General features: G+C 40.2%; 1 protein-coding gene across 1 annotated transcript in view; it reads left to right on the top strand.

The window, feature by feature from the left end:
• Positions 1 to 18,999, top strand: part of TACR3 (tachykinin receptor 3) — a 47,847-nt gene that overhangs the window by 16,284 nt on the left and 12,564 nt on the right. Inside the window, exons 2-3 of the mRNA XM_068171069.1 lie at positions 1,762 to 1,950; positions 3,647 to 3,797. Of these exons, the coding sequence (XP_068027170.1) occupies positions 1,762 to 1,950; positions 3,647 to 3,797 (340 nt within the window). The remainder of the gene's footprint in view (positions 1 to 1,761; positions 1,951 to 3,646; positions 3,798 to 18,999) is intronic.

Below are 18,999 nucleotides of genomic sequence, written 5' to 3'. Positions count from 1 at the left end.
TCTCCTGGATGAGAGCTACTGCGGCTGCCTTCCTGCTCCTCTGCCATGTGGTCAGGCCTGGTCCTTCTCCCTGCTGCCGCTGTGCCTCTTCAGAGAGAGACTGGTTTTGTATTCTTCTTCTTTGTGCCCCTCCTCCCATCCATCCTTGTTCCTTGCCCTTGTGAACCTTACCTGTTATTGCTATCGATCTATCTATCGATCTATCTATCAATCTATCAATCTATCTATCTATCTATCTATCTATCTATCTTGTTTAAAGAAAACTCTTTACCTCTCTACTTCCAGGCCGAATCCAAATTATTGCTTGGTGGATTTGCTCCTTTCCTTTTTTTTCCCTGCCTCTCTGTTGGGAAGGAGGAAGGGGGAGCAGGGGAGAGATTCTCAGCCTTGCCCCCATCTGAGCTCTTAACTCCCAGTTAAGGCTTAAACCACCACAACACAGCCAGTGTCTCCCTGGCTTTATCAAGTACAACAATTTCTTTAAATGTGATTCTGAATGACAGTCATCAGCATTTCCCTCAAGTGTGGGAGAGTTTTGATCAGTGTTCCTAAATAATTAATATGATTAATGATTTTGCAAGTCATACTTTGGTCATTGTTAAATGAAACAAAAGAATATGATCAGAAAAGTTGGTGGAAAATACATTAATTCAGGGTTTAGCCCAGAAAGCAAAGACATAGTCATGCTAAGAAAAATGTGGAAAACACATGAAGTGTGTAATATGGAGTATATAAAAGACAAAATTTCTATTGCCTTTGTCCCTTACATCTATAACAGAGATCAAAAGTCAGAAAATAAGACCTGTTTTTCTTTTTCTATCTGTTTTGATGCCTTCCTGTTGCCTTCTTTTCCTACAATTTTAAATTTTAAATACTTAGAGTAAACTTTTACATTCTTTTTTTTGCATGTTCTTGTAAAGTTATCAGCATGCATTGATTGCCAACGCAAGACAGGACAGCAAGCAGAATGCCATCCTATCTGAGAGCACAGGAACTGAGAAAGAAAATGAGATGTTTTCATGCTTTATGCAGCTACTTCTCTCAGTGCTTTTATCATATCTGCATTGCCCCAGGAAATGCTCATATGGCTCCTCTCTCAATCTCTGTATGAACCACTTGCAGTCTGAGGCACTTTGGCAGACCATCCAAAGTCAGTCTTTGTCTGCTGGAATAACTACACACAGACTTGTCAGGCTCCTGTAGCTTTTGGAGAGATGTCAAATAATCCTGACAGCTTGGCTGTTGATTTTTTAATTAGAGATAAACCCAGTATTGTGTCACAGATCAACAGAGGATCTGGCTGCCTTGTTGCTTTTGAATAAAGTTATGCAGAAACAGCATTAACTAACTCCTTGAGAAATAGTTACTCCACTCATATACACACAGTTAACCAGGCAACCCACAGCTTTAAAATAATATTCAGTGAACATTTGTTTTTTAGAATAGAATTAACGGGGTTGGAAAAGACCTTCAAGATCATCAAGTCCAACCTCTCACCCAACACCATCTAATCAACTAAACCATGGCACCAAGGGCCTCATCCAGTCCCTTCTTAAACACCTCCAATGATGGTGACCCCACTACCTCCCCGGGCAGCCCATTCCAGTGGCCTTTTCTTCCAGCACTGCCTTTATGGAGCCTGAACCACCCAAATGCACAATGCCTTCAGAACTCCAGGAAGACAAAATCTCTGCTTTTATTCTTCTCCCAACCCTAAGCTTTAATTGATTCTTATATACAGATTTTTGCTTTCTTTTACAGGTATATGGCCATTATTGATCCCTTGAAACCTAGGCTATCTGCAATGGCTACCAAGGTGGTCATCGGAAGCATCTGGATTTTGGCTTTCCTGTTGGCCTTTCCTCAGTGCCTATACTCCATAACCAAGGTGATGCCTGGGAGAACTCTGTGCTATGTAGCATGGCCAGGTGGTCCAAAACAGCATTTTACGTAAGCTTTTGTTCTTTTAAACTTGTGCATTGTGGTGTCTACACTTGCAGTGGGCTTGGCAAAGCTATAGAGTTTCATACAGAATAACAGTATTGATCACTGAGAAAGTGAGAAGGGATTTTCAAAGCTAGGAAGATAGTGCATTTTAAATGATAAGTAGAGCACATTTATTCTCTTCTACATCAATGAGACTTCTCCATCCCGTACCATCATAGCGTCACTTAAGGTGGCTACTTCTTTGGACAGTCAGAAATGGCTACAGAATATGCAATTCAAAACAAGCTTTCTTTTCATCTTAACCAGAAAAGCATTTCCAGCATCACTTTTTCCTGATCAGACTTTTATCTCTGGGTATCTTCATCAGAGGGTTGGATTTCCCTCTTTATTCTATTACACTATTACAATTACTTTTATCAGATATCAGTTCAAATAAGAACACTGTAATACCTGTAATTTGTGAGTTTCTGGAAGTGTAAAATAGCAGTCAATTAAATTGAATGTATCCTCTTTAACCCCCTGCCAGAATTAGGAATAAGTGGTTATCTAGCCATAAAAACACTATTTGCCCTTTCACATCTTCTTTGACATTTAATATGAGTACTATGTCCAAGGCTGAAAGCCGATTTAACAATCCAGATTCAAATCTGATATTCTGCTCTTTCAGGCTGGTGAGAGAGGCTCTGATTATGTATAATTTTTATCACTTTAAAAGCCATACACAGATATTTTTCTTTAGGGCAGGAAGGTTATTCTCAGTGATGGTTGGGGATTCTTCACTGATGATTCACCAGAATTCCATCTGAAGATGTCATGTAACCAGGAGTCAACAGGAGACAAAAGAAATTATCTTTTTTCCCTCAGTGCTTACATCAGCAGTGATGAGTATGTTGCACTGTTGCACAGGCATGACAGATCTGCCTTACGAAGTACTTTGGGTACCACAGGACATTTATCAGGGCCTTCCCATCTGAATACTTAATTTTCCTCTTTGATTTAAGCTCAAAATCCCTAGCTTGCTCTTTGGATACTTGGCTGTGCAATAATTAAATAATTTCAGAACAAACATCCATAGATTCATAGAATGTTTGGGTTGGGAGGGACCTTAAAGATCACCTGGTTCCAAACCCCCTACCCCAACGTGGGCAGGGGCACCTTCCACTAGACCAGACTGCTAAAGGCCAGGGAGGGGGTATACACGACCTCCCTGGCCAACCTGTTCCAGTGTCTCACCACCCACACTGGAAATAATTTCTTCCTAATATTCAGTCTAAATCTACCCTCCTCAAGCTTCAATCCATTCCCTCTCATCCTATTACTACAAGCCCTTGTAAAAAGTCCCTACCCAGCTTTCTTGTAGGCCCCCTTCAGGTATTGGAAGGCAGCTATAAGATCACCCTGGAGCCTTCTTTTCTCCAGGCTGAACAGCCCCATTCCTTGTTCTGCAGGCACCGATCATGATAATTTATAAAGCCACTCTTAATCTATGCTAGTGCAAGTTCAGAAGCAGAAACCCCATACAGTACTTGCATTAAAATGTAAATAAATTTAAATGCAATTCAACACCTTCAAAAAGAAAGTGAAAACACAGAGTCAATGTAAAATATGCTTTGCGCTACAGTAGCACTCTTGACTTCTAGCAGCCAGAAGGCAGAGTTCCTCCCAAAGCACTCATCAGCTTAATGTTTTTTCATTGCAGGTATCATGTCATTGTGATTGTGCTGGTCTACTGCTTTCCACTGCTTGTCATGGGCATCACTTACTCCATAGTGGGAATTACCCTCTGGGGAGGAGAAATACCAGGCGACACATCCAACAAATATCATGAGCAGCTCAAAGCTAAGAGAAAGGTACTGTTCCATTAAACATCGTTAAGTGAATCCTGATAACTGTGCAAATTGTGCTGCAAAGTACCAGAGTATATTCTTTCAGAAACCTAGGCTATTTGAAATAACAACGATGAGAGATCTAGTTTGATTAAAAATGTGAGTTTGCCAAATTGTCTTCCATGTTCACAAACTGTTCTTTTTGTAGCTTTACTGTTCATCATTAAATAGAGGTAACATTTGAATTTTAGCTTTATACTCCACAGGCAGCAGCATATACTGTGCATGATACGTGGAAACTAAGCACAAATGTTCAGCCTTACAGAGCTAAAATACTGGAGTTTGAACAATGGGCTAGTCAACTATTAAGCTCCTCTTAGGCCAGATGCTCCACTTAGAATAGTGAATAGAAAGTGAATCCTGGTATAATTTTCAGTGACTTAAGCCTAATGCTTCTTTGAGATGACTGCTAATCAAACCTGTTCACGCTGAATAATTTAGGTTTTGAATCAATAGCTTTTAGGTGAGAAACACAAACTATCCTTTCCCAGTTATTTTATTTCCATATTTTTCAGTGTATTTCCTGATCTAACGAGGTTTTGGATTGCTTATGAACTGATTCTTTGACTATTGCCTGTTCAGTTTTCTTGACATTGCAATGCTGTGAAGGTTTCTCTCCTGTAACACTCATTTTCATAACATAATTTTTCTTCTTCAATAAGGCAGCCCTTCTGCTTTTTTATTTCTACCATTTTTCATACTAAAATGCATGTAGCCTTGTAGATTTGAAAAACTACTACCCAAACATGGAATTCTAACTCACATTTTCAATTGCTCAGTTTGCTTCCTGGTACTGTGTATATGCCATGGCACTGCAGCAGTAGCAGCTGGGTCACAAGACAATAAGAGATCTTCTCCAAATATTAGAGAACACTGACATTTCCATTTCTTTCAGAACACTGCTAGGAATACAAAAGTGGGTTTTCCACACATTCTACACAGAAGAAGCTCTGATGGCAGAGGATATATGAAAGGAAAGATTAAGATCATTTTCTCATTCATATATTTTCAGACTTTTAAAAGACCAGAGTAGAAGTTTCTTTGGCAAGTTTCAGTTGTCAGAACAGTAGGCATGCCTTGACAGCTTTACACCATGATGTGCAAGAGACCTGGTTAGAAAAGCTAAAGTTTAGTCAGAACTAAATCTAGCCAGGGAGATCAAGGGGAACAGTAAAAGTTTCTATAGGTATATTAATGGTAAAAAGAAGACTAGGGAAGGTGTGGGCCCCCTCAGAAAGGAAACAGGTGAGCTGGTGACGAGTGACACGGAGAAGGCTGAGGTTCTCACTGACTTCTTTACCTCAGACTTCACTGGCAAGGGCTCCAGCCACACTTCCAGAACAATGGAAGATAATGGCAGGGACCGGAAGAAGGAACTGCCCATTGTGAGTGAAGATCAGGTTCGTGAGCATCTGAAGAACTTGAAAGTGTTCAAGTCCATGGGACCTGATGGGATACACCCACAGGTGCTGAGGGAACTGGCAGATGAGGTTGCTAGGCTGCTCTCCATCATATTCCAAAGGTCCTGGCAGTCTGGGGAAGTCCCCACTGACTGGAAAAGGGGAAACATAACTCCCATTTTCAAGAAGAGAAAGAGGGATGACCCAGGGAACTATAGGCCAGTCAGTCTCACCTCTGTGCCCAGTAAGATCATGGAGCAGATCCTCCTGGAGGCACTGCTGAGGCAAAAGAATAATGAAGAGGTGACTGGGCACAATCAGCATGGTTTCACCAAGGGCAAATCCTGCCTGACAAACCTCGTGGCCTCCTATGACAAGGTCACAACATTAATAGATGAAGGCCAAGCAACTGACATCTTTTACCTGGACGTGAGCAAAGCCATTGGCACTGTCCCACACCACATCCTGGTCTCCAAGCTGGTGCAGTATGGGTTCCATGGATGGACCATTCAGTGTACAAAGAACTGGCTTGAGGGCCACACCCAAAGGGTGGCTGTCAATAGCTCCATGTCCAAGTGGAGGCCAGTGACAAGTGGAATCCCTCAGGGATCAGTACTGGGACCATTCTTGTTTAACATCTTTGTGGGTGACATGGACAGTGGCATTGAGTGCACCCTCAGCAAGTTTGCTGATGACACCAAGCTGTGTGGTGCAGCAGACACACTGGAGGGAAGGGATGCCATCCAGAGGGACCTTGACAGGCTGGAGAGGTGGGCCAATGACAACATCATGAGGTTCAATAAGACCAAGTGCAAGGTCCTGCATCTGGGTCAGGGCAATCCCAGGCACCGATATAGGCTGGGCAGTGACTGGCTTGAGAGAAGCCCTGAAGAAAAGGACCTGGGCGTGCTGGTGGATGAGAAGCTCAACACGAGCCACCAGTGTGCACTTGCAGCCCAGAAAGCCAACCAGAACCTGGGCTGCATCAAGAGAAGCATATCTAGCAGGTCAAGGGAGGTGATTCTCCCCCTGCTCTGGTGAGACCCCAGCTTGAGCTCTGCATCCAGTGTGGAGCCCCTATTACAGGAAGGATATGGATGTGTTGGATCATGTCCAGAGAAGGGCCACGAGGATGATTAGAGAGGTGGAGCACCTCTCCTGTGAGGACAGACTGAGAGAGTTGGGGCTGTTCAGTCTGGAGAAGAGAAGGCTCTGAAGAGACCTAATTGTGGCCAGTTTCAAGAAAGCTGGTGAGTGACTTTTTAGGGTGTCAGCAATAGGACTAGGGGGAAAGGAGCAAAACTAGGAATGAGTAGATTCGGATTGGATGTTAGGAAGAAGTTCTTCACCATGAGGGTGGTGAAACACTGTAACATGTTGCCCAGGGAGGTGGTGGAAGCCCCATTACTGGAGGTTTCCAAGGCCAGGCTGGATGTGGCTCTGGGCAGCCTGATCTAGTGTGAGGGGTCCCTGCCCATGGCAGGGGGGTTGGAACTGATGATCCTTGAGCTCCCTACCAACACTGGCAATTCTATGATTCTGTGATTCTAAATTCTATGTGCTTCCTGTGAAATCAAAAGCATTATTTCTTTTTGCTTTTACATAGCTTTTTTTAAGAAAGCAAAATGCTAGTCTATCTTATGAAAGAAAAATGCAATTTGACTGGTATTATCACTGCTATTGCTTTGTAACAGTTCAAAGATTATTTTGACTGTGAACAGAGAGAAAATGCTGAAAAATCATCATGGAAAACTAAGCAGTATGGCTTTGCATATTTGCCCCAAAGTAAAATTACTGCACTAATGTCCAGAAGCATTTCAAAAGATCATCCATGAAAGTCCAATGTTACCATCACACTTACTCAGAAGTGTATTTTCAAAGTCACAAAATTACCTTTCCTACAGAGCATAAGCAGAATTAACTGGCTGATTAACTGTGCTATTAACCAAAACTGCCCTTTCAGCTGTGGAAAAAAAAAGGAAGCAAATAGTGGAGGTTGGCCACCTTATGGTTTGTAAAGAGAAGCCAAGGAATCACTTTCTGTAACAGATACAATTCACAACAGCCAGCATGGCAAGAAAAATCATTATAAAGTAACGTGGAACAGTAGGAGATCCCAGAACTGCAACACCTTATTATCATAATGACTAAATAAAATAAACATCTTATATCATAAAAACTAATGGTTTCTGAAGAGGAAAGGTTACTCACTATGAAGGGTGCAATTAAATCCTTTGCATACAGCACCTCATTAGAGCTCTAAATATATGCAAGAGAAAAGGAATAGCGTCCTTAATAAAAGGATTTTAAACGTGAAACTACTGGAATGTGTGCCTTCAACACAGGCAACAAGAGGATTAAATTACATGGAGATATATTGTAACTGCATCAGTGACTTTATTGGCAGAGCTCCACAGCAGCTCTTCAGTTCCACTGCTGCGCTCTCTGGCAGGATTTATGAAATAACTGGTATTTGGAAAGATGAATCATAATTAGTCATTCACGGAGATGAAATAATAGACTAGATTTCAAATAAAGGCATCACTCAGCCTGCTTCTAACAGAGCTATTGCTTTTCCTTTATTCAAAGAAATCATCTGGTTCTTTTGCTGTTTAGCACAAAGATATCCAGACACATGGAAACTCTGCGCACTTACAGTGAAGGAGAAAGATAAAATAGCTGACCACATATTTCATATTATGCAAGAATGAAGTGAAAAGGATGTTTGACTAGGATTGTTTGAAATGGTATTTAATGTTGAGAAGATAGTGGACAGTTCATGTAAGACCTTTAAAAGCAGTAATTTTTCAATGAGACATCTGAAGCTTGAGAAAGTTGTTGGTATTTCAATAGGTAGTCTCATCCCTTGATACACGTGACTGTGCAACACACCCTGAGTCCTCCTCAAAGCAGTATCAAAGAGCGTGAGGCCCTGTTCACTGCAGGAGAGTTGGACTAGGTGACCTTTAAAGGTCCCTTCCAGCCCAGCACACGCTGTGATTCTATTCTATAACAGAGGATTCAAAGACACTCACAGCGTGCACCATAGGCTGAGCAACACAAACTCACGCTTTAAGGGTCTAAGACTTGAAATTATTAGAAATTCAGGACTGCATGAGACTACTACCCATGAGACTACTAGCATCACTTGTTGAGTTTTTTTACTTTTTTTTCTCCATAGATCAAACATCTCAGGCATTGACCCATTTAACATTGCCTGACATCAGTCTTTTGAGCTTTGTAACATTCACTACATGTGGAGACTGTAGTCATTATCTGTTCTTGTTACATCTCCTGGCATGGGAGTCACTAATGTTCAACTGAACATCATATAGTGTCCTGCAGTTTCCATTTTCACAAGATGGAATTATAGTTTCAATATTCTTATACATAACTGAAGTTTATATAGGTGGCTCATAGTGTAACTATAAGCTTTACTAGGCCAAAGTCTTCTTCATATTTCATGTATATACTTCAAAGACTTGCTCTCAGATGTGTCTCCACACTCTGCTTTTTTCTGTCTCATCGGTTCCAATGGCTTATTTTATTTAACCTCTAGGAGAGGATAATGATGCACTGTAAGTAAAATCAATCAGTTACTCTTGTCTGTGTGAAAAATTGCAGTTCTGATCCATAGAATCATAGAATCAGTCAGGGTTGGAAGGGACCACAAGGATCATCTAGTTCCAACCCCCCTGCCATGGGCAGGGACACCTCACACTAGATCAGGCTGGCCAGAGCCTCATCCAGCCTGGTCTTAAGCACCTCCAGGGACAGGGCCTCAACCACCTCCCTGGACAACCCATTCCAGGGCTTCACCGCTCTCATGGTGAAGAAATGATTATCCTAAATTTCATTAAAAACATCCCAACCAGCTAGTCTATACAGCTTGGTACTGCAGACTTCAGTGGATAGCCCAATCTTCACAGCTGACACCCCAGTCTATACTGGCTCATCACCTAATAACATTTTTTTAAAGTCAGACAGAAATAACCATAGGTCTTTTTTTTTAGACTTTATTCAGGTAATGGTCTAACAAGCTTCATGTATGTCTAAACATTCACTTCTTCCTGTCCTGTATTCAAAGAGAAACAAATCCTGAAGTGCAGAGATACATAGGAACAGCTTTTGGGGCATAACTCATCCAAATTAGCCAAGAAACAACAGACTGTGGAAGAAAAAAAAATGCCATTGTGCCTTTCCCGCTATTTAGTTATTCATGGGGCATGTTTCCACCTTGCAGATTAATTTGTGATTGTGGACAGAAATTACTACCATAGTGATGTAGGAGCACTTTGCTAACGTACTGACAAGGGGCTCACTCCAGAACGGCGCATACAGGCATGTACAAAGGCGCGCACGTGCTTCCCCCTGGGACGGCACCCCTTCCGTTTGGTTGATTTGACATTTCTGAGTGTCAGAAGTGAAACAACTTACCCATTCCATCATGGAGTAATGAGGTGCAGAAATTCAATTTGTTATGAATAATATATAGCTCCTGCCAAAAATAGATGCCTGTGTAATTTTTTGGTCTATCAGTAATCTTCTTCTGTAAATAGGTCTGTTCTTTGACTTGGCAGAGATTGAAAATGAAAATAAAATGAAGGAAAAAAATTACAGGAGTGTGCTAGAAAAGGAGGAACAGAGAGAAGCCCGTGCAAAAAAACCCCACAAAAAGACTAAGTAGTATCAGGTTGAAGGACAGTTTATGCCAGCTAGCACCAGTTCTGTACATTTTGCTGCTCTGTTGTCAGTCAACAACCAAAAAAACCAGAGGTGCTTTTTATCTCAGCACTTATGTGGACATGTCCACTGATCTACTCCTTAGGCAGATAAAGTTGTGACAAAGTATCATCCAAAGTGGCAGCTTGTTATGCTCATACAATACACAAAGAACTGAACTAAAAGTTTCTGAAGTGATTAGCTCTGAACCTCTCTTTTCCTTATCACAAAACTAGTCTGATGTTATGTTTTCATACTTTCAACTGAATCTCCTCTGAGCTTAGACTCACACAGTCACATATCTTAGACTTTGTGAAACTGCTTTAGAAATTAAATCAATTTGAAGGTTTCCATATCAATGAGCCACAGTAAATTTCAAATACCATTTTTATCTGGGGTTGTGTTTCACATTGTTTTGCTCTTTACCTTAAGAAATGTGACAGTCTATAGAGAAGGAGTTCTCAGAAGCTTTTGAAAGTTCCCTCAAATGTAAACTTGTCCCTTGTTTGCCAGACACTGGAAGATGTTGAACTGTGTCCAGAACTTTCTCCACTTATTCATTGAGTGTCAGTTTGTCTCCTTCAATATTAAAACGTTAAATGAAAACAGGACAGGAACTAGCCTCTGGGCCCAAGACCTGCCATCACAGACAACCCTAACAGAACTCCTCTGATCTAATCTTAAATATCCACTTTAAAATCATTTTCCCTTCTGGATTGCTAGATCTAATAGAATGTGTTCTAGAAATCTCACCACTCCTAGAGTTACAGTTTCCAGGCAAAGTTTATTTATGGACAGCTTTGTTTATGCAATTATTTTGTGTTACCTTAATTAATAACTTATTATCCTTCACTGATGCCACATCTACAGATGTTTCTATAGCCATATCCTCTCTCAGCCTTTATTTAGATCCATTACATAAACAAAAAAGATGCTTCTGGTCTTCTTTCATACAACAACATCTGCATGCCACAAGTGACCAAAACCATGCAGAATGCCATCAATGAAGTCTCACCTTGGTTCTGCACAATTTCCTATCTCTACTGAAAACACCTCATCTGGCACATCCTAATGTCTCTTTATCCCTTTCATTAAACTGATGACCTGGTTGGACTGTAATGAATCAATACATCTATCTCCTCCTTTGTTCACAACAGTTCATTCCACAACTCAGAGCAGAAAAATTTATTAGTCCTTAATACAGCAAATACCACATTTCTTTCCAAATATGAGCCTACCCATGGAAGGATAGCGTAAAACAATCCCCCAAACTAGCACAGTACTAATCAAGCAATTCCTGCTTGTTCTGTGATATTTGTCACAGCCATGACCCCTCTTAGAGACACAATCACTACAGGCACCACACTGAGTATATGATTAACACACTGAAGTGGCATTCCTGCTCCTGCAGTTCTTCAACATCCAATTTCTTCCTCTGCTATGCTTCTGCAGCAGCACAGCTGCACACAAAAATGTTTTCACCAAACTTACTTGGCATGTTCTTATTTTTCCTGTATTAAACTCCTCAGTAAACACAAGAAATGAAGCTGATTTGACACAGAATATACCCTGCTTTGGAGGGAGGCTAGTATTAGATACTGTCTAATAAAAAAGTATTACTGGATTAAACAGACAAAAAATTTCAGCAAAGCCACTCCAGTGTTACTGAATCCAGTGTATTTTTAAATGCATTGCTGAACTGAACCATACAGGTTCCTTAATACTGAAACCAAGACACCTACCAGAAGTGTAAATGAAAAATCAAATCTGTATCTTTTTCAAAATTTCAGTTTTATGCATGGAGATTATGATCCCCATGGTCAAAACTATGGAGTTGATTTGGTTGTTTATTTTTTTCCTCAGAAAGATGATTTGTTTATTCCCGCACCCCCATTTCCCCCGCCGTGTAATTCTCTTCAAGTGTTAGACATGATCTTGGTCTCTTCTCCCAGGCAATCAGCACTGTCTCAGGCAGCGCCAGGGGAGGTTTAGGCTGGAGGTCAGAAGGAAGTTCTACACAGAGAGAGTGATTACCCATCGGAATGGGCTGCCCAGTGAGGTGGTGGAGTCACTATCATTGGAGGTGTTCAGGAGGAGACTTGATAGGGTGCTTGGTTGCATGGTTTAGTTGATTAGGTGGGTTGGATAATAGGTTGGACACAATGATCTTGGAGGTCTCTTCCAGCCTGGTCTATCCTATCCTATCCTATCCTATCCTATCCTATCCTATCCTATCCTATCCTATCCTATCCTATCCTTCAGCCAGATAACCTTAACATCCCACTCAGGACAAAGTAGGTTTTTCGAGTTATAAGAAAATTCTTTCACTAATGTAGAAACAAACACTAAAAACCTCAGAAGCCCCTTCTTCATTGAGTCTCTGTAGGGATGTCATCTGTAGGGATGTCATGAACAAGTTAATTTAGAATAAGCTTTGAGGCTGTTGAGCTTTCTGGAATATTGCCCAGAACCTGTGTGGTGAAAAGTCCAGGAAACTGGACACAGATCGGTTGTTTTGGAGGACTGCATTGCTGAGAGCTGCACATTCCAGCAGAGCAGAACTGCAGTTCCAGTATTGCACTTGAGAGACTTCTACATTCATTACATGTTGCCATTCATGGAAAAACAAAACATAATTTCAGTATATCTTTTCCTGAGTTAAAGCAGAAGGCTATATGACTAATTCCTTAAGACTTAGCAGGAGAGACCTCACTAAACTCCTGCTACAGCATAAGCTTACAGAGGAAAGCAGTTGAAATAGCCCAGAGATACCACAAACAGTGGCAGGAGCTGAACAGCAGAGAACCTACAGTATTCCAAATTTGCCTTTTTAGGAGCAGACTACAATTATCACCTACACACAGAGGGGTGTCTGTATTATGTCTGTTGATAACTTCACCTAATAAATTAATTCTTTTAACTCAAGTACATCATGCTTTAGAAATTTCTGTACTGCAACGTTGTAAACAACCTATTCAAAGCACCTTTATGTCATTACTCATTTCCTGAGCTGGATAGAGTTTCTTTGATTTCTACTGGCTTTGGAGCTGGTTTCCTAGGAAACAGTTTCAGCCACCCTGGCATAGGTCAGATTATACCTTATTCCATAGGAGTACCAAACCAGTGCAGTTATGATCAGTGTGTGGACCATTATGGGCAAGCAGTGTAGATCCTTCAATGTTTGAGGTAACACTGAAATGTCTTTACAACAGCAGAAACAGCAGATGCTGTCAGGATGCCACTCCTGATACATTTGAGCAAGAATATTGACCAGGGCACATATCACCATTTTACTGACCAAGCATTTCCAAAATGTCCTGTCTGTGAGTTGCAAGTCTACTTCTAATAAATTCATAGCCCTAATAGTTTATTTTTGTTATCCACAAATGACTCTAAGTGCCTCAAATGCAAAATATAAACCTCAGGCATCACTGACACTTTCAATTCAGATTAAAGTAGACATGGGGACATTATTATTATTACTCCTTAGTAATAAACACTTCTGCTTCAATCTTTGAAAAGAAAGAATGGAATGGAATGGAATGGAATGGAATGGAATGGAATGGAATGGAATGGAATGGAATGGAATGGAATGGAATGGAATGGAATGGAATGGACCAGACCAGGTTGGAAGAGACCTTCCAGATCATCGCATCCGACCTATTATCTAACCCACCTAATCAACTAAACCATGCAACCAAGCACCCTATCAAGTCTCCTCCTGAACACCTCCAATGATGGTGCCTAAACCTCTCCTGGCGCAGCTTGAGACTGTGTCCTCTTGTTCTGGTGCTGGTTGTGTAGGAGAAGAGACCAACCTCTGCCTGTCTACAACCCCCCTTAAGGTAGTTGTAGACAGCAATAAGGTCACCCCAGAGCCTCCTCCTCTCCAGGCTAAGCAACACCAGCTCCCTCAGCCTCTCCACATAGGGTTTGTGTTCCCCTCACCAACTTTGTTACAACCACTGCAACTGCTTGATTGTGATGGCAATAAAAGAGTAGTTTTAACTGTGAGTTTTTCTGAAGATAAGTTTGCCATGCATTTTAAACAAGTCTAGTCCACGAATAATTCATTACATCTTCAGGCCACACAATTTTGTACCTATCAATGGAAAAGAAAACAGAGGTTTTTTAAACTAGGTATTAAACACTTTGCATTCTTTCCCAGGATGTTCTTGTGCTAAAATTATAAAGAAATATGATAAACATTGAAATGGTTTCTAATTCAATAAATCACTTAACTCCTGAAGTGAATAACCTGAAAATAAAACAATCCAAAAGACAGTAGGCACTCCATATGAAATAAGAGCCTAAGCTCCTCTTTTGAAGATAACAAAAGGTACCCATCTCATTTTAGGTTCAAGAAGGCAGTTTCCAATGATAGGAGCCCACATAATGCAATCCACATGTAGGGATTCTTTCATGTAATTCATTGGCATAATTCAGCACAGTTGTGTTTATTGCACTGTTCAACATAAGAGTCTAGTTTACAAGAGAAAAAAAAACACCAACACATGAGTAAATCCCTCTGAAATCTTACAAGGTCTTAGAACATGCCGACATTCTGAAAGAGCCTTCAATAAGGATTAAAGGTCCCAGAACACATTCAGAATTGTGGCAGAAAGTAGACCTAAGAAAAAAGTATACTCCTACCAGGAAAACAAAAGAAGATATGATTGTTTTGTTTCTCCACAACAAATCTCCTTTCTGCTTGTAAAGGTGTTCTAGGTCAGGAAGAACTGGAAGCATACTCCAGGTCAGGAGTAAAAGTATTGGAATAAAAAGAAGTGATAGCATGAATCTCAAGTACAAAAGCACTACATAAGCTTTTCCACATTTTTTCAGAGCTAGATCTCAGGTGGGTAACAATATCCAGTAATGCCAATCCCATGACAGCCACTTGGAGTCATTTGCTGAAGAATATAAAGCTCTTTTGCTAATCCTAGATGAAGACCAAGGCAACAATACAAGGCCATCTATCTTTACTTTGCATCTAATACACAGAAAAAAAGCTCTTTTAGGTTGAACAGCATATTGTCTAATATCTAACAGTCTCCTGTGAAAAACTGAGAGATCTGTAAGAGGCCACAGTCTCAAGCTGTGCCAGGGGAGGTTTAGGCTGGATGTTAGGAAGAAGTTCTTCACAGAAAGAGTGACTGGCCATTGGACAGGCTGCCCAGGGAGGTGGTGGAGTCACCATCACTGGAGGTGTTTAGGAAGAGACTGGATGGGGCACTTGGTGCCATGGTTTAGTTGATTAGATAGTGTTGGATGATAGGTTGGACACGATGATCCCAAAGGTCTTTTCCAACCTGGTTAATTCTATTCTATTCTGAAGTAGTATAAGACCTGTGGCAACTCTTCCTTCCTTCTCCCAATCAGATGCTTATTAAACTATGTTTTCTTGAGGAAAAAAGTCTTCAATAGAATATTTCTTGGCAAGTTGAGAGTGTCCTAAAGTCACTGTTAAAGATGCATTCCATGCAACATTAGAAAATTATAATTCAAAAGTGGCAATGGTAAAGGATGTTCATGAAAAATTACAGAACTCCTTTGACTGGATTGGGGACAGATACCTCACATTTTAACATTTGTAAGACTGCAATCTGATTCAGAATAACTTCATACCAGAATAGTGTGTCTTTTTCAACTTTACATCTTAAATAACAAAGTAAGTGATTGTGAATTCTGCCTGCAGTAAGGGATTATGCAAACTAAAATGAAAGGTAGTTACTTTATTTCAAGCAACTGAGGGAAAAAAATGGATGGAAAGTGTAAGTCAGAGGAATAAAATTATTTGTTGAGCACTGGAAATGAAAAGTACCTTATCTGACAGGAAGACTTCCAAGCTGTCTGAAAGTGCATCTCCTTCAGCTATTAAGAATCTATCCTTCCTACAGGTGAAAAGAGCACAGAAAATCCCCTTGTTGAATTCTTATGAAAACCCATGGTACTTGGTATCTGAGGAATCAGCCCTATTTCTATACTAATATCAGTAAAGTCACCCTTGAATCCTGCTTTTCTTACAAAGTGAAAGATGTAATAGTGTTTCCTTTTCTCTGATGCTCAATGCACAAATGCCATGGAGGTCCCAATGATCAGGATGTGGGTTTAGTGATTGCACCTTAACCTGCTGGGAGAAATACTTTATGCAGTATTAAGTTTGGTATTTTACCTCTTGCAAGAATGCACAAAGTAGAAAGAGAGAAACATTATGAGTCTTGCAGGTTATCTGCAAACTGTATTTAAGTTGTATTTATAGATAGATAATAACCATGAGTGGGTAAACAAAGACATTCTTATGCTGCATGCATTCTTAAAGTATTTCCTCTGCTTCTCATTAACACCTTGGAGCAAAAGTTCTGGAACTAATGAGACAATAGTGTGTGATATTGGTGGCAATGAAATCAGAAGCCAAATTCCTGACCTTGTAGAAGCAGTAATAACAAAGATGACTTAGAAAGGTTGCATTGCTGATTGAAAAGTAAATTGTTCCATTGCCTAAGTCTTCGGTATTGATGGCAAATCAATGCCTTGCAATGTGAATTGCTGTAGCCCCTCCAGTAGCAACTGAGTCTCTCAGAAAAGTGTACTCTCTTCCTAATCTTTCAAGAGCTGCTCTCAATGCTACATTTAAATCAGACTCCTTTTTCTAGCTATTTTTAATGCAAAGAAAACAGGAGGGAAAAGACAAATGTACTTGCTGCTCTTGCCAAATGTAGCAGAATCTGTTAGCTCCTTTTCGCTTTCACGGTTTCAAATGTTTCAGCACAAAAGCAAATATGAAGTCTCCAATTCCAATGAACCTATGCCTGTTTGTTTTTGTTTTTTTTTTTTTCATTTAAATACTGGTTTTCTCCTTAAATATCATTTAATGAAAGAATGCTTCTTAGAGAGGAAGGATTTAACAGAGCAAGCAAGGCTGCAGCACATAAATCAATTTATTTATAAACACAGCTTTCCTTAGACATACACAGAAGTACAACAATACCAGCAAAACACACTGAAAACCAAAATACAAAGTACTTTGGGGGTTTTATCTTATTCTGCATCTAGCCTCAAGACTTGCCTACAGGTTGCACAACTAAAAGATTCCACACAACTCTTTTTAACAAAAGTCCTGAAACAGAGGAAAAACCTTTTCCTCCAGCAATGCTGCCCACAATGCTGAAAGAGAAATTGAACTGAACACCAGGGGAGAATGGTGCTACTGGGACACAGGTTAGTGATGTTCAACACAATCATGCATTTCGGAAAGATCCATGGTGAGATGGTGGAAGGAAAAGAGCTAGAGATTAAGCACAGCTGAGTTTAGTAATTTTCTGGTTTGCTTGCTTTAGAAATGTTTACTAATGCACAAGAGCAAACCCTGATTAATGAATTCTATGCAACGCAGAGCTGAGGCAAAAGCAATTGAAAAATGGTAGTATCTAAAAAAAATTAACTAAATAAACCAGAACAAGAATATTAAAAGGAAACCAAATAAAACAACTTTGTATTGTCAGAGTCACAAGCCTAAGTGAAAGAAAGAGAGAGAGAGAGAGAAAGAGAGAAAGAGAGAAAGAGAGAAAGAGAGAAAGAAGAGAGAAAGAGAGAAAGAGAGAAAGAAAGAGAGAAAGAGAGAAAGAAAGAGAGAAAGAGAGAAAGAGAGAAAGAAAGAGAGAAAGAGAGAAAGAGAGAAAGAGAGAGAGAGAGAAAGAGAAAGAGAGAGAAAGAGAGAGAGAGAGAGAAAGAGAAAGAGAGAAAGAGAAAGAGAGAAAGAGAAAGAGAGAAAGAGAAAGAGAGAAGAGAAAGAGAGAAAGAGAAAGAAAGAGAGAAAGAGAAAGAGAGAAAGAAAGAGAAAGAGAGAAAGAGAAAGAGAGAAAGAGAGAGAGAGAGAAAGAGAGAGAGAAAGAGAGAGAGAAAGAGAGAGAGAAAGAGAGAAAGAGAGAGAGAAAGAGAGAGAGAAAGAGAGAGAGAAAGAGAGAGAGAAAGAGAGAGAGAAAGAAAGAGAGAAAGAAAGAGAGAAAGAATAAAATCCAACCCAGACCACCACTGAGACTCTCACTTTGCAGTTGAACCTTCAAAGTGTCACTGGAGACTTATTTAGTGAAATATCACAGTGTACCGGGAAAAGACAATCAGGCTTTTGCAGCAAATTCATACTTGGCTTATTGCGTTTATTTTCCCTGTGCCTTGATTGAGCTTAACCATTTACTGGCACTTACTCATCAGGATTTACACCATGTAAAATCAAGGTGTCCCAGGTTTATAGACCTTGAAGGCAGTTTCTGTTCATCACTACTGAAATCATCATGAAATTAAACTTAACACTGGAAAGACCAAGAACTGCATCCATAAACTGTCAGGTATGGCCTTGTACTATGTGTGCCTATCTCTGAAATAGTAAAGCAAACTGGGAATAATTGCCCTTCTTTTCATCTTCCTTTTCTTGCTCTCCATTTTTTGTGAGCACATACACATACTTAGCTGATGAAATGAAGACAGAATAGTGCTTTTGGATTCCTCTCCTAACTTCTGTGACTGATTGGAAATTCAAATGGAACTGTCCTGTGTTTTGAACAATTTTGTGCCACAAAACCCTGCAACATTTCACTTATCTATGTCAATAAGTGCATTGCACTACATAAGTACCCAAAAGAATGGCAATTTAACCTTGTCTTAAACATCCCTATTTCCTGGTAAGATTAGCACTTTTTTGTTCCAGGAAATGCACTTTACCCATTACTAAGGAAAGCTCATTGCATGTCGCCCCCTAAACTGGGAGGTATCATCATATTACCATTCATTTCAGTGAAACTAAGACTGATACAGACTTGAGAGAAAAATGATACTTTGAATGCTTAGGTAATTTTTGTTATTTATGAAAACAGCTGCACACCTGAATGTTTAAGAATATAGCATGCTTCATTTTCTGTCATTCCAGTAACTTATTACTTCACAAATCAAAGACTAATTTCCATCTAAAATCATCTTTTGCTTGTGCTGCACTTCGGCCACAACAATCCCATGCAGTGCTACAGGCTGGGGTCAGAGTGGCTGGA

This window comes from Melanerpes formicivorus, unplaced genomic scaffold, assembly GCF_026170545.1.
Source record: "Melanerpes formicivorus ecotype bairdi unplaced genomic scaffold, bMelFor1.0.p_v2 SCAF_4, whole genome shotgun sequence".
Taxonomy (NCBI): Eukaryota; Metazoa; Chordata; class Aves; order Piciformes; family Picidae; genus Melanerpes; species Melanerpes formicivorus.
This window is presented reverse-complemented; position numbering and strand designations above follow the sequence as displayed.